This window comes from Prionailurus bengalensis, chromosome B3, assembly GCF_016509475.1.
Source record: "Prionailurus bengalensis isolate Pbe53 chromosome B3, Fcat_Pben_1.1_paternal_pri, whole genome shotgun sequence".
Taxonomy (NCBI): Eukaryota; Metazoa; Chordata; class Mammalia; order Carnivora; family Felidae; genus Prionailurus; species Prionailurus bengalensis.
Window position 1 is genome coordinate 60897497 of NC_057355.1, and position 16722 is coordinate 60914218.

General features: G+C 46.7%; 1 protein-coding gene across 1 annotated transcript in view; it reads right to left on the reverse strand.

Moving 5' to 3' along the window:
• STARD9 (StAR related lipid transfer domain containing 9) overlaps positions 1–16722 on the reverse strand; it is a 124984-nt gene that overhangs the window by 28696 nt on the left and 79566 nt on the right. Inside the window, 9 exon segments of the mRNA XM_043554113.1 lie at positions 555–1035; positions 1490–1677; positions 7126–7229; positions 7363–7445; positions 8406–8543; positions 8878–8929; positions 12795–12974; positions 15302–15373; positions 15821–15898. Coding sequence (XP_043410048.1) covers positions 555–1035; positions 1490–1677; positions 7126–7229; positions 7363–7445; positions 8406–8543; positions 8878–8929; positions 12795–12974; positions 15302–15373; positions 15821–15898 — 1376 coding nt within the window.

Consider the following 16722-nt stretch of genomic DNA (forward strand, 5'->3'; position numbering starts at 1 on the left):
AGTCCCCTGCTCCACCCTCACCTTGACTGAATATAAGGAGTGAAGGGGAAAAGAAAAAAAAAAAAAAGAAGATCCCAAATTGGACCCAGGAATCAGCTAGTGTTCCACTAGCTTACCAGTTGGAAGGTAGGGTGAGGAAGCTCACTTGAGGTGGCAGGACAGGTGGAAGGGAGGGAGGAGAAGGAAGCGTGTGGGAACACAGTCCGGTGTGAGGCAAGAGGAGAGAGAGGTGGTGGCAGGACAAACACAAGGAATGTATGTGCACAACCAGGGTCTAAAGAGCAGGTGAAAAATGAGGCTGAGATTCTCACTTGGAAGATATCACCAAAGTAGCAAGAGTTGCCACTCGGGGTGGGAGAAGAGAAAAGCCTAAGTCTTAGAAGATGTCACCTACAGAGAAAGAAGAGGGGAAAAGTGGTGGGAAAAAGAGGAGGAAGCAAATCTTTCCATTTCACAGACTGAGAAACCATGGCACTGGGAAGTGAAGAACACTGACTGGGCAACAAGGCTGTAAACCTCAGCCAGTGATTTCAGGTGACCACAGCTGGCTGTACCTGTGTAGCCTGGGCAAATACTGGCTGCAGAGCCTCTGGAGGCTCAAAGAACGGCAATCTGTCAGTCTGCTTCTGTGTTGAGATCCTCGGACCATGGCACCAGCACCAGGGAACCGGTATGGGGGCTTCTGGGTGTGGTCATCCTGGAGCCCACACAATGTCTTGGGCTGCTCCAGTCCTGTCTGGGCCTCCAGCAGCCTCTGCTTCTTGATGATTCTCTCTAGCTGGAAGGAGGCTTTTCTTCGCCAGATGTCCCTCTGTGCTGCCCGAAGCACGTTCCTGCGCCCAAGCTGCAGTCGCACCTCCCTCTTCTGGCTTCGGACCGGTGGGGGAGGCGGAGTCTCAAGATCTGTCTGGAGCCAAGCACCAGGTCGCACACAAGCCTCGAGTTCTTTCTCTGCGATGTGGTCTTGCTGCTGTTGCTGTTGCTGCTGCTGCAAGCCAGCCAGCCGGGGCTCTTCTATGAGCAGCCACTGCTGGTCTGGGAACCAAAGACACCCTGAGAGAAGGTCAGCACCTCTCTCCCTGCCCGTGTGGCGTAGACTCACACAACTCTGGCTGTGGTTGGACCTGAATGGAGGGAAAGCCCTGGCCAAGATATGAGGGATGCCAGGCCCCCTTACCACAGGGCTAGGGAAGGAAGCCCCCAGGCATTAGCACATGCTGGGACAGGCACCAAAGCACAAATAAATGTGCGCGTGAAGAGAGAGCAGGAGGTCCATCACTCTGAGGGGCAATAAGGAAGGTCGCTTCCTTATTCTTGCTTCCAGCCCCTCATAAGAGCCCCTGGTTTCTAAAAGAGGGGAGAGAACACCTAATACCAAAGATTCCATCAAATCATAAAGGCAACAAAGGAGAGAATACAGAAGGATGCGGAAGCATGAAAATGAAGAGATGAGAAGGTGAAGCAAACACAGTGAGCAGTGGGCACCTACTGTCTTTAATTTGCCGGCTGAGGTGTGCCTGGTCCAACTCCAGTTCCTGTCTGGCTCTAATCTGTCCTGCTAGGATCCGCTGCCTCAAATCCCCCACGTAGTGCTGGTGCTGAATCGGGGCCCTGTGGGGCGCCTCTCCAGCCCCCAGTGGCTGGCGGTCCTGGTCGCTCTGCTCTTCCAGCACTTTCCTATCACAGAGGGGCCGGAGTTACCCAAGGGAAATGCAAGCCCAGTTCAGGGCAAACCAGTGGTAGTCTAAGCTTTTCTGAGAGAGCCATGAATTCAACAGGGCAGAGAGGGCTTTGAACTTCTAGCAACTTGAGACACACACTGTCCCAGGCACGCTGTCACAGGCAGCTCATGATGTCACAGTGAAGGAGGGGAGAATGGTCCTCAGACTAGCATATCCTTAGACTGTGAGTCTACCAGAAACACAAGTTCATTCTAGTTAAGGAAAATAACCAGAAAAGTAAAGCAGCTTTAAAAAACAAAAACATTTTAGCTAAACCAAGGAGCTTTGGCCTTTAAAAAAGAATAAAAGGTATCTGCTCAAAATGTGCTGGAAACAGAGTAGAGGCAGAAGCTCCAACAACCACTGTGGGAACAGAAACTCCCCTACATGTTCATCATGCATCTCTGTTTTCTGAAACAGAAACACTCTGTGACATGGGAGTAGGAAGAAGGTAGTCAATCTAGAGGAAAGAGATTTATATGCACTGAGACCCAGAGGAGGGCTGGTCTCCACTCAAGGGCTATTCTCAGTGAATGAGCCCAGGAATAGGGCTCACGAGTTTCAGGTTGTACCGTAACTTTGGAGATATACACTGAAGTATTTACTGGTGAAATTGGGATTTGTTCAAATCCAGTGTGGGGGACAGTAGGGGAAAGTGGAAAGGGAGTGGGGATATAAACGAAACAAGATTAGCCATGACTTGATCACTAGTAGTGTATTTGGAATTATCCATAATACAAAGTTTAAAAAGAATTCTGGATTGCAGTCATGCTTTATTCTGCCTTCAAGTACCTGTGTGGCCGTGGATGAGTCACAGCCTTCCTCAGAAGACTGACAGCTTCTACCTGCATGGCTTTTCCCAGGGTCACACATGGCCTCCTATGCAAGGACCTCACATGATGTTTCTGCAGGGTCTCCCCATCTCCGTCATTCAGGTTCATTCATTCCTTCCTTCCTTCCTTCCTCCCTTTGTCTCTCTTTTCCTCCCTCCCTCCTGCCTGCCTTCCTTCCTTCTTAATGTTTATTTTTGAGAGGGAGAGTCCATGTGTGAGCCAGGGAGGGGCAGAGAGACAGGGAGACAGAGAATTTGGAAGCAGACACCGTGCTGTCAGCGCAAAGTCCAACATGGGACTCAAACCTACTAACTGTGAGATGGTGACGTGAGCCAAAGTTGGACACTCAACCGGCTGAGCCACCAGGCACCCCTCTGTCGTTCAGATTTCTAAAAGAGCCACTGCATGGGCATTCCAGGGTGGTGGCCCTAGGGAATAGGGAGTGACTAGAAGGGCTTGGGAGCTGCCACAGGCTAACAAAAGAGCCCGCATCTGCTCTCCCTTAGCCAGTCCTTAGCACTCATTCCAGTCCAAGGATGCCCTGACTCTCAAGGCCCATTTACTGACTTGACATTAGACAGTTGGAGCAGTGCTCTGGGCAGAGGTGGGGGGTGGGGGGGAGGGGTTCACCCAGCTTAAATATACTACTTTGTAGAGAAGAATGAAATCACAGAGGGTATATCAAAGCAGAGGTCCATAAATTATAGCCTGTGAACCAAATGTGGTCTGTTGCCTATCTTTGTGAATAGTGTTATTGGAACACTCATTCGTTTATGAGTGTTTATATCTAGGCTGCTTGTGCAGCTGCGGCAGAGACTGTATGGCCCACAAACCCTAAAATACTATCTGGTAAAAATAACAACAACAAAACACAAACCAACTATCTAGTTCTTTACTAGTTTGCTGCCTTTTGTCTTAGAAGAAATTAAGATTTCTTAATGCAGCCTTAAGAGGAGAGTGAAGGAAGGATGGCGGGGGGGGGGGGCGGGGGTTGGGAGTACGAAGTGACACGATGGCAATCTCCTCCCTGGGAAGGAGTCTGGGAGGGGACTCAATCTACAATGGGCCCAAGAACTGGGACAGGCCCAGATACTTGAGTGCGTGTGTCCTGGGGGAGACTGGCTCTGACTACTATGGGCAAAAGGCCAAATACACACAGTGGAATATACAGGAAAGAGGAAAGGCACTCTGTTCATATGTGAGGCAAAAGGCTAAGGACAGCAGTTAGAACAGAAAACCAGTTAACACCACACAAAGAGAAAAGGTGCTAATGGGAAACAGATTATACATATGTTTGTATGCATGCTAGATTACCGCTCCAAAATTTGTCTGACCACAGACATGGCTGAATTACAAGCATGAGCCGATAAGAGGGTCTTGGACAAACTCAGCTAAAGTCCAGACCATCAGACGCAAGGAGCAGGGGAGGTACCTTTATTCTTAATCCCCAGAGAGTATTCAGCTTCCTTCTCTGCCTGTCTCACAACCCTCAGATTCACAATTTGCTTCTCTACAGAAGAGGGTTCCCTCTACCCTTCCCCTAGGGAAGCAGCAGCTAGCCAGTTAGCTTCTGCTGACCCAATGCAGCTTCCTTCATGCACCAACAAGACCTGCACAGGGAAGCTGTCTGAGATGATCACTATAGACCCAGCACATTCACCTGAGATGGCCACACGCCATCAGAATAAAAATGGCTCCTCTGCTAAGCACATCAGTCAAGTTCCCAGAAAGCAGGTTGGGGGTGGGGGAGTGGGGGAAGCAACCTTATGTTACATGTCCGGGCTTATTACTACTGGCAAGTCTTCAGTTATCTGCCAGCCAAGGACCTCTGTCTCTGTCAGATGACTGCCCTTCATCTTAGGTGGCTCCAGCATCTCCCCACTGCTGCCTGGTCACCTGCCTGCCAGGACTCCATCACGCCCTCCCCCGCCCTCTCTCCCAGCTGCTTGGAGGCCTGACAGCTTCTGACAGCATTCTGACAGCAGAATGCAGCAGCGGGTACTCACTAAGACAACAGTGGCAGTGGCAGCAGCGACAGGGTCTCCCAGGCTCTAAGCACTTAAGGTTAAGCCCCCAAAATTCCAAAGAGGAAAATGCAAAAAAAAAAAAAAAAAACAAAAAAAAAAAACAGTTTTCAAAGACAAACTCCTCTCTGGTCCAGGTCACTGCTGCAAGGGATAAAAAGAGACAGGTTGACCAATCCCCTCTGGCTCTGGAGTCAGCTCCACCTTTGCAGGCTCCCTGTGAGTGCTCCCCCAGAGAGAAAAATGAGAGAAGAAAATTCTAGGACAAGGGGAGGCTCTGGAGCTAAGCCCACCAGAGCAGAGAAGACTCTTATGGAGACACAGCCACACACACAGTCTGGGAGCCCAGCTGACGACATACAGTGTTCTCTCTCACGGGTTCTCTCCCTGGTCCCTCTGCCCAATCACAGGCTTGAGGCCCATACCACCCCACTTCCACCAGGGGCTGGCACACAGATGCTGACTATGGTAGCTGCGTAGGACCAGCCCAGCCCACGGACTCCTGGAGCTGGTGCTAAAGACGGGAGGCAGCAAGTGGGAGAGGCCTTGATTCTTCAATCCCTCTCTGTCCTCTCCAAATGAAAGGGTGCATTCTTGATGTTACTGAAAGGTCACATTAGTGCCCCTGGGGCTAGAGAGCCCGAGAAGACCTTTAAAAGGCAAGAGAAGGGGGCAGCTGGGTGGCTCAGTCAGTTAAGTGTCCGACTTCAGCTCAGGTCATGATCTCATGGTTCACGGGTTCGGGCCCTGCGTCGGGCTCTGTGCTGACAGCTCGGAGCCTGGAGCCTACTTCAGATTCTGTGTCTCCCCCTCTCTCTACCCTTCCCCTGCTCGCGCTCTGTGTCTCTCTGTCTCTCAATAATAAATAAAAGTTAAAAAAAAAAAAAAAAGGCAGGAGAAGACCAGTGTTCTCTAGGGTGGATGGGTCAGCTGAGATGAGATGGGAGGACAGGAAAACAAAAGGGAGATTATGTACCTGGGCAGCTCGGCACAAGGGCCTTCAGCAGCGGGGCTGGGAGTGCCAGGCAGAAGGCAGAGCTCTCCACATGCACTTGCTCTTTCAAACCCTATCATGAAGACCTCCCAGAGACAAATGGTAGTATCCTTACTTAGAGGTGAGGGACTAGGCTCAGAGACTCAGTAACTTGCTTAAGGCGACAAAGCTTTTACTTCATAATTCCAGGATGTCAAGGAGCTTTATCCAACTCCAAGATAACTCTTCAACCTCACAGCTCATTAAGTTGCAGAGCTGTTCTCTGTACATCTCTGAACTCTGGGAAAGACAGATCTCCAATGCGTCTTCCCACAGTAGAAATCTTACCTAAGACAAGACCTCCTCTCATCACTGTACTCTCATGAAACAAGAGCTCCAGCAGCTCCTTACTCCACCTTGGCCTTGATATGTTCCAGCTGTGTCACCTCTCCCACCTTCCCTGTCACCCCACAGAGCCCCCGGTCACGCAACACTGGAGTCCTCCTGCCTGAGGCTCTGGTGCCTCGTCCTTCCATCCTCAGTAGCCCACATGTGAGGACTTGCCTGCTATTCATGCATCGCAGCACTCTGCCCCTACATCCAACACCCCTCACCACCAATGTCAGACCAAGACTTTTCATCAGCTGCCAGCAAATGTTCCTGGCCTAAGAAAAGAGCAGCTAGATTCCCTGGAAGGAACCAGGGGAATTAGCCATCATAATCTCCCAGGAATCCTGGCCTCAGTGCTGGGCAGCCTCCCAACACCAGTGGTCTCACAGGCAATGGGTGTCCTGCTGACATTTTCTACAGAACATCCCCAAGTAAGAGGCTACTTTGGCTTACAGGACCAGAAGGATACCACTGTTCACAGTATCAAACCTATGAGACATGTATATCTGGGAAGGGGATTCTGTGGAGAAATAGATGAAGAAGGACTGTGAAGAAGAAAAGTAATAGCCACCAATCACATATAAAACTTTGATTCCATGTTTTCACGATCACAATGCAGGCAAAGTGGGTATGAGAGGGCAGAACTCCAAGATATTTTCATATTGTTCTGAGAGTTCCTGACCCTCTTATGTGTAGTTCTGGACCCTTTGGTATTGAGAAAAGAAAGGATTCTCAGTCACACACTATCTTTAAAAACTCAGAGGAAGCCACAGTCCTGAAAGTTGACACACCTTGTGACCTCACACACAGGCCAGCCAGAATTTAAAGGGGCACATGGGCAGGTAAGTTCAGAAGCAGTCTCAAAGTTATGTACAAACATGTCATGTTCAAATCTTGCTGACAGAAGAAACTGGCGACAGGAAACATCAAATGATATATACTCCTTTCAGTGATGAAGGAAGTTGTAATAACAAACAGGAAATGAATGAGGGCTAAGACTGCTTCCCTGCCAACTAGAAGCTAAGCAGCTAGTTCAGTAACATTCCATCACTTGCACAAGTTGGTTGAGACCAGGCCTCATTCAGAGCTTGGCTATTATACTCACTTCCTCCCTGCTCCATGTTGTAATAGACTATGAAGTAAGAACAGTAGGTTCCATAGCAAAATGAGCACAAGTTTCTCACCTCTCCTTCCAAAGCAAAGGGCAGAGACCCAACCGGGAGGCAGTGACATCTCCGTCCAAATCCAACCATTCCAAAGAGCCATTGCCACCGACAACCTCTCCGACCTGGGAACGAGGAATGAGCGCGGTAAGGCTGCTGTCACCACCCCCACCCCAAGAGAACCAGATAAAGCTCAAACTTGTCCCTTTGAAAGGAGCAGGGCGGCTGGCAGTCACCTTGAAAACACAGCACACTAACCTGCCTTCTCTGCCGCAGGACAGCGGCCTCTGCTGGGTGGTTGAATCGGAACTTCTGTGCTTTCCCCAGCGTTATGACTGCTCCTGTGGCAGAGACAGGGGAGAATGAACCAACAGCTCATGTTCTCTGTATGTATTATGTGCAGGGTGCCCTTCTGAGAGACAAACTCCTGCCCCCAACAAGCTTATAACTTAGGTGAGTCAATAAGATATGTATTCACTGGATATCCCACAGCATATGTACTGAACTAACAAAATGAACAGGAGGAGTTCTGCTATTCTGAGGAAAGCAAAATGAGTTCCTCGTGGACTAGTTAAGGAATGCTTCATGGAAGAGGGGGAATATAAGCTCAATGTCAAAGGAAAGATGGAATTTGAACAGATTAATAATAGTAGTAATAGTAATAGTGATAACGAGTATTTACTAGGTGACAAGAATACTGTTAAGAACATTACACAAATTAACTCATTCAGTCTTCACAACAATTCTCTTATCGCCATTTTACAGATGAGAAAATTGATGTCCAGAGACTTTCCCAAGGACACAGAGCTAGCAAACACAGGTAGAGATTTCAGAGAGTCATTCTCCACTTTGGGACCTGGAACTGGGGCCTTGGGAAGAGGATGGTATTAGGAAATCTTCAGGTCTTCAGATCTCTGGGTGCAGAGGATGAGTATCCCATGTTTATTTATTTTTTTTTTTTAAGTTTTTTTTTTTAATTTTTTTTTTTCAACGTTTATTTATTTTTGGGACAGAGAGAGACAGAGCATGAACGGGGGAGGGGCAGAGAGACAGGGAGACACAGAATCGGAAACAGGCTCCAGGCTCTGAGCCATCAGCCTAGAGCCTGACGCGGGGCTCGAACTCACGGACCGCGAGATCGTGACCTGGCTGAAGTCGGACGCTTAACCGACTGCGCCACCCAGGCGCCCCGAGTATCCCATGTTTAAAGCCTGCTTCACTGAGTTCTGTGGGTTTGGCCCATGAGAAGGAAGCTAGTTCATCACTTATCCCGGTATAAGCAGGGCTATAAACAATCTTACCTTGGGTCAGACGACAGGAGGCAGTGACCTCCCGGCCATTGACTGTGCAGCGGGCCCCCTGGGCAGGCCGCAGAATGACTACCCCACAGGCACTCGTGATAGTGCAGTGGTCTCTCTCAATCCACTGCCCCTGCAGAACTACACAAGAGATGGGGGTCACGTGGGTGGGGAAACAACCCAGGGAAACACCCTTTCTGCGAGATCGGAATCCACATCTAGAAGACCTTACATTATGACAAGAGAGGAAGAGCCACCGCCTGAAAACCACCCAGATCTGGATTCTCCCATGGTGTGGATCTCCTCCTATCATGTCCCTGACACACAACAACCACCACAATGTAGCAACAAAAGAGTAATAGCCCCTTGATCTTCAAGGATTCCTTCCTCTCAGAGCATCATCAGGTTCCTCTAAAGAGACCAGTCAGGCATGAGTATCCACCACAGTGTCAGACCCAGATGCTCTATCACTTACCAATGTCCTGTTCCTGGTCTGAGTCAATCCTTCCTATTTTTGTTGTCCCCTCCTAAAAGGAAAAACAAAGCCCTTTAAATGAGAATAAAAAGGGACACAGCCTGCCCCCAAAGCAGAACCCACCTGGTGGAGTGTTTTCACTGTCTTCCCATGCCCACCCTGGCCTTTCCCACACCACTTCTCAACTTTGGTCCAGGTTGTTTTGACTGCTCTACCCACCCACTGCAGCCCAGGAAGCTCCTGAGAAGGCAGGGGCAAAAAAATACAGAAAAAAGCAGCACCAGCTCTTTGCAAAGTCAACTAGTGTTGACAAACTCCTTTCTGTCCCATGGCCTGATGTTAGGGAACAGTCATGGCTGTCGGTCAGATATTCTCCAGTCCGAGGAAGAGGGCACAAAGGCAGAGCTTTTCTCTAGGCACTAAGGTTGGTGTGGTCCAAGTTTGGTCCATTAGTCTCCAAGAGACACGTATTTTACGAAGATGTATGGAGCACAAGATTTTTAACTTCTTGGTCCACAAATGAAGTTTGAGAGATACCAGATTTTAAGAAGGGTAAAGCACAAATGGGAGAAAAGCATGTCTAGAATCAAAAAGGACTAGAAGAGAGTGTAAGGAGGGGAAAAAGGAGTTAGCATAAACAAATTACTGGGTTAGTAGAAAACAGGGCCTTTTGGCCCTTGGATTATAGCAATTCTTTTAAGAACACATAGCTCTGTTTGTAGAAGGCAGCACTATGACAACAAGGATGCTGAGTTTAGATACATATTTATCAGGTATTGAATAACCATCCACTATGTCCCAGGCATTGCAGTGAGTGCTTTACAGACATCTCTTATTTAATCCTTGAGCAACCTAAAATATACTCATTATCCCCCTTTTATATATAAGGAATCTGAAGCTGATGGGTAAAGTTGCTCAGGGAGCCTATACACTAAATAGGAGAGCTATGGCTGGGGCATCTGGGTGATTCAATCGGTTAAACGTCTGAGTTGGTTAAATGTTAAAGGTCATGATCTTGTGGTCTGACTTTTGAGCCCTGCGTCAGGCTCTGTGCTGACAGATCAGAGCCTGGAGCCTGCTTCAGGTTCTGCGTCTCCCTCTTTCTCTCCCCCTCCCCCAACTTGTGCTTGCTCTCTGTCTTTCTGTCTTTCTCTCTCTCAAAAATAAACATTAAAAATATTTTAAGAGGCACCTGGGTGGCTCAGTTGGTTAAGCATGTCTGACTCCTGGTTTTGGCTTACGTTATGATCTCACGGTTTCATGAGTTCAAGCCCCACATCAAGCTCCAAGCTGACTGTGCAGAGCCTGCTTGGGATTCTCTGTCTCGCTCTCTTTCTGCCCCTCCTCCATTTGTACTGTCTGTTTCTCTCTCAAAATAAATAAATAAACTTAAAAAAAATTTATTAGAAAAAAAAATTTAAATAGGAGAGCCATGACTAGAATTGAGGTCTCTCTGGGCCTGAGCCCATGCTTGTCCATCCTCACCATACCACCTCCCTCGAGACTGGAAGTGACCAGAGAGTTTCCCACCTGTTTTCACTGTCAGCAGCCAGAAGGGGGATGTGCCTGCAGCTCCCGAAAAATAGCTGGTGAGAAGGCAGCCTCCTAGAAGCAATGAATGAGACTCTGGCCTCACTGTGCTTCCCACCACCCCCAGACAGCCGGAGCCCAGCCTTTCCTGCTCAGCCACACAAACAAATGGATGCTGGCCTCCACAAATACCATCAAACAAAATGGAGGAAAAGGGGTCAGGACCCCTTGGGTTCAGGGTCAGTCCTGATGATGAAATGCATTCCTCACAGTATATCACAACTTCTACACCTACAGGGAAGAAACTACCAAGAAAAACACAAAGGCATCTCATTTAACAAGGACTGAGATGATAGCTGTGCTTGCTGCCCCCTCTGTTTCTTTATGCAGGGAGAGTGAACAGCATGAGGATGAAGTCCAGGATACCAGTAACCTGTGCTCCACCCACCCTTCCCTCTGTCCATCCAAGGTACTTCCCAAGGTGACCCAAGGGAAAAGAGCTTCCAGAGCAACGCTAGGGATTCGTGACAGGTCTATAACCAAGTTAGGAAAGCAAACAAAAATACAGAGATTCTTGAGTGATTACTGCTATACCATTACCCAAAATAGGATCTAAACCAACAAAAAGGGAAAAAATGCAGAAATGCCAGGATTACAACTAGACTAAAACCTCACCCCCCAGGTTCACTGGGAATGCATCTAGGAGGGGGCACCACCCTCAGTGTGCACAGACCCCACACTGAAAACCAGCGCTCCCAACATTCAGATGAGGCCTGTGCTCACCTCTCCTCTCTGATTCAATCTGAGTCATGTCCTTTAACCCTCTGCTGCCACACTTAGCTCTACCACATGACGTCTAGCTTCACCTGCTCACTCCACATCCACTCAATACATCAGATCGTTTCTATTCAAATATTAACCATTTTAATCCACTGGTCTCTCCCTGACCTCCAACCTCTCCCTATGGTTCTAATAGAAGGATTGATAGACAGCCTTTGGTATTCAGATCTGTTATTTAGGTAACAGCTTCTGCCTGAGGCATTTTCACAGAGCTAATTTATACTCTGTGGGTCGGAAAATAAGCTACTTTAACTTTCTGAGAGGCTCAGTCTCTGACAACTTCCCTGAGGGCTTATCCTAAGAACACAGACTTTCTAAACAGGATGAGCTTTGCTAACATTTCGCTACCATATACACTGCAGTGTTAGGAGCCTGATTTCTCCAGGGATGAGAGCAGTGTTACATACCCCTCATAAACCCTGTTCCTTTCAAATGGCAGCTGGGGACAATTAGGAGAATGAAGACTGGATTTTCAGTGAGCGTAGGGATTTTGGCCACATACAGTATGTTCTGTCATCCACAGGGAATGTCCTTTTATAGGAGGACAAATACTTTTGATGAGGACAGGGTATGAATGACTACCATTGGGCACTACATCTCAAAATGCTTCATTTAGAAATGAGGACCTGCTTCCATGTGACAAAGAACCAGGTGATCCAGATCCTTCTTGGAAGGCAGGAGTTTGTTCCACTGTTCCAGATGGCTGCATGTTGTGCCCTGCCCTGCCCCACCCTGCTGGCCCACCAGCGCTCTGGGGTCTTCCTCACGCTTTTTTTTTTCTTTTTTTTAATCTACTTAGCGCATGCTGGGGAGGGACAGAGAGAGAGGGATAGAGAGAATCCCAAGCAGGTTCTGCACTGTCAGTGCAGAGCCCGTTGTGGAGCTTGAACCCACAAACCGCAAGATCATGACCCGAGCTGAAATCCAGAGTGGCATGCTCAACAAACCGAGCCACCCAGGTGCCACATCCCTCATGCTTTCTTTAAGCCATCTATATCTACTTTCATTTGCCTCTCTTCTTTCCCTGGCAAACCTAGTAATGAGAAGCAGGAGGTTGAGGAGTGGAGGTATATGAGAAGGAAACTGTTTCAGATCTTGAGTCCCTCTTTAGCCTCTGAAAGCTGTCTGTGAGCAGCTTGTACGTGCAGAGCTCAGGAGTGCTAACCGCTTTTCAGGGTTAGGATTTTACCTCCATGCCTGCACCTCCGTGCTTCAGGAAGCCAGAAAAGGAATACAAGCAGCATCATTCTTACTTTAAAATGATGAAATTAAATCACAGAGAACAAAAGTAAGTTATATAAGAGCAATAGTAGCAGCCAGAGAAAAACAAGTAATTGTTCTGATTCCCAGTTTTTTGCTCTAATCATACAAAAGCAAACAAATCAATCACCCTTGGCTGGCTAGCCCATTTTCCAGAGGGCAAACCTGAACACAGCTCTGTGGCATCTGACTCAATTCGTAGATGCATGGCTACTGCATTTGGCTTCTCCCTCCTTGACTCTGGAGCCAGTGGCTCAGGGAAGGAGGCAATGCACCAGCCTGCTCACCTTGAGGTGATACAGCACGACTCCTGTGCTGAGTACATCATCCTCCAAGGCCATCAGGTGTGGCAGACTGGAGTCAATGACCACTCCAGCCCGCCTCCTGTTTATGTCCACTCTGTAATGCTCCAGGAGGGCCTTCCACTCATTCCACTTCCGAGTCCAGTCTTTAGTCAGCTGGTCTATCTGCAGAGAGACAGGAGGCAGTTTTAGACGCCCAACGGTCCACGGAGCAGACATAAGGTCAGAAGTCATCCTGCTCTGATTCCTCATGGCATTCCTTCCTCACCTTCTTCACTGTTACTATTCAAAGCTCCACATAGGCCCTTGCACCTCCTATGTGAGCTGTTTCCAAAATTTCTTCAATAAGCAAGAGTTACTTTTATAAACTCCCTCAGTAAAGGGTATTCTTAAAGTTTTCTTCAACAAACATGTATTGTTTTTATAACTCAAAAAAATGCCGTAAATGTTATTTTGTTTTATTATTTGAGATGTTATTCATACATGTATGTTTACAACTCCCCTTTCCCCATCCTTCTTCTATGTGATCCATACTGGGAATCCTTTTATGACCTAACACTTCTTTCTCAAGGTGTAGAACCTCAAATCCTAATATAAGCTTGTATCAGGCTCAAAGATACACAAAGCATCAAGATGAATCTCCTCAGGTAGAAAGAAGACTATAAGAAACTGGTCTAAAAGAACATGTAATAACAACAATAAAATACTAAGGGCTTACTATATATCAGGAACAGAGTTTAAATATATATAATATAGCAAATTACAGGCCTTAAGCTAAGGCCATTTGGGGAACGTGAATGAACAATGTTGAGTATAAGGTGCTTTTTTTTCTTCTTTTGGTGGAAATTAATGTCCAGGCAGAAAAGTTATCCTGGGAATGGAAGAACTGAGGAAGCCCAGGAAAAGGACCTGGATTCAGCTAAGTACTTTTCATAAAGAGAGAACGTGAGAAAAAACAAAGTATGCCAAGTTTAGGCACAAGTGTTTTATGTACCCTAGAAATGTCATTTTTAACATTATAATCATTGAGTTGAAGTCTGCAAAGAGTGAAACTACCAGGTACTGCGAAGAGCTGGGTTGGATTAGGACCCAGCAGAGGTGAGCAGCAGTGCATTGTGGCTTACAGTTTAGCCAGCCTGGCTCAGCTAACTGGAAGTACCCCTTCTGGCTGGCTTTCATCACCTACCCCTACAAAGCCTAAGGTCAGAAGGCCAGCAAGTGGCAGATTCGAGTCCAGGTCTGCCAGAATGTATAATGGAGTGATTTTGACTCTGTACTTCATCTCTTATATACACACGGGTGGTATTTTCTGAACCAAAAATCAGAACATATATTTAAACACAGAATTTTTGAGAGATATCTGGATGCGTGATGTAGTCCTAAAGTTTAGTCAGGGTAACAAAATATTGACATAGCCAGGATATTTTATAATGGATAAGGATGAGGCGACAGAATGCCAGGAATTGGGACATTTGGTTGTGGTATCTAAATCAAACCTGTCACCAAACAATGCCTGCCACTTCTTCCTCACAAATGTCTCCAGGAATCACCATGTAACCTAACCTCCCCACATGTCTTGTCCTCACGTTCACAGGGTCACAAAATCAGTCTCTTTCCTGGTTGGTCTGCTTCCAGTCTTCCCTCTCTTCAATTAGTCCTACATACAACTGTCATATTAAATGTCACCAATAGACTCCATTATTATGTCACCCAACCTGGTTCAAGAAGCCATGATTAATCCTGTGTATGTCAAATTCAAACCTCCTAAACTGGCCCTAACATTACCTCCACTACTCTCTTCCATGAGCACCTATTCTCGCCAGTTCAGTCTTCCTCACGCTCTGTGCTTCCACGTGGCCTCCCACAGCAGTTCATTCTTTTGGTTCCATGGCTTTTCTTATGTTATCCCACCCTCACCCAAAATGTCGTACCCCTTCCTCCCTATCTAACTCAATCCACTGATCTTTCAAGGTCTAGTTCAACTTCTCTAGCTTCCAGCGTTGTGATGCGTGTACTGAAAATTCCAAGCCATATTGATTTCTTCCTTCCCTAAGCTCTTTTCATATAACTCGTATAGTTCATTTCATTTAACCATTCTCTAAGTGTGTTTCCAACTAGACTGCAAGCCACTTGAGGGAAGGAACTTCTTTGTATCTCTGGAAGCATCATGCTGAGCACCTATTTGGTACTCAACGAATACATGTCAGTTAGTTAATTTTTTGACTGGAAAATATTTTTTTTTTCTAGGCTACTGTCCGTATCCAAAGGAAGTTATCATGAACCCCTAAGAGAACAAAACAAAGAAAGCCAGTCACCATCCCCTAAGGCAAACACACTCCCCACTCAAGGCTCAATGGAGACAACTGTCTCTAAACTAGATAGAACCTCTCCGTCCTTAGGAGGGAGCAGTCTTGACTGAGGAATAATGGAAGGAGATGAGACCCACTACCAGGGTGATATAAACCATAAATGAGTCCACCCAACAAACCCACCTTCAATTCATTTTGGAGAACCAGCTCCTTCAGATTCTCATCCTTTTCCTCATTCAATGAACTGAAGTTTCTCTGCACAAAGAGAAAGATGTGCTTCATGGGTCTCACCCTTACTCTTATGAAGGAAAAGAAGGGCAGATAAAAAAAAACAAAAAACAAAAAAACGACCTTATCATTAAAATCAGAAACAAATCAGAAGCTTAAATATTGGGGATGAATTTGGTACAAAGAAGGAAAATTCAAAGAAATTCTTCTGGAGGGGCCCATTCTCTTAATCCTCCTACACACAGAATAACAGCCATTCAGGCAATTGCCCTTCGGACAGCAAAGATGATATATTGATGATGCCCACCCCATCCGAAACTACTCAGGTAATCAGAGTAATCTAAGTCCTGTCTTTGCTCCTGACTCTGTTCTACAAGTGTCACTTAAGTGAAAACACAAAATGCAGCAGAGCTCAGCTTCCATGCAGAAGAAAAGCAGGTTTTGTGTACAGAAAAGTTCCGATTGCCTGAATACCAGTTCGAAGCTCAACAGCATGGCTTTTAGTCTTCTGATCTCCTCCCTGAGTTCTCGGATCAGTTTTATATTTGCATCCTGAAACATAAAAAACTTGGTCACCACTGATTGATATCAGGCCTCAACCAGCTTTAAAATAAAACAGAGAATTAGTTCGGAAAAAGTGGTTTACTCCTTTGGAGTAACTTCTGAGGCAGTCTTCTCAAAGTATGATCCCAGAACCCTATCAACTTTACCTAAAAACTTGTTAGAAATGCAAATTCTGCCCCCCACCAACACCTACCGAATCAGAAACTCTTGAGGGCCAGAGCCCAGTTGTGGTTTAACCAACCCTCAAGGAGTTGATTCTAATAAAGTATGAGAATCAGTGTCCTTGAGCAGGAGGTTGACAGGTAACCCAAAAAGCAGCACAAATAGGTGGTAGATGTTGGCCTTCCTATAGTGTGACTGAATTTAGTACCTACTTAATTACATTGCCTTCTAAAACAGTTCATAAATGGGCTATAAAGGTCTAGCCACCAGTTTATGATTCCTGCCCTGAAACTTTTCACTGAAACTGCAAAGATAATCAACTTTCAAAACTATTAAATTCCTTACAAGCCCCTTTTAGCCCAAAACAGAGAAATCACTGCAGTTTGCATAGAAAAGAAAGAAAACAGGGGTGCCTGGGTGGCTCGGTTGGTCAAGCGTCCAACTCCTGGTTTCAGCTCAGGTTATGAAACCTTGTGGTTTCATGGGGACAGTCCCCTTGTCAGGCTCCACAATGATAGTACAGAGTCTGCTTGGGATTCTCTGTCTCCCTCTCTATCTGCCCCTCCACCACTCACACTGTCTCTGTCTCTCTCAAAATAAATAAACTTAAAAAAAAAAAAAAAGAAAAAGAAAAGATATAAAACAGAAGC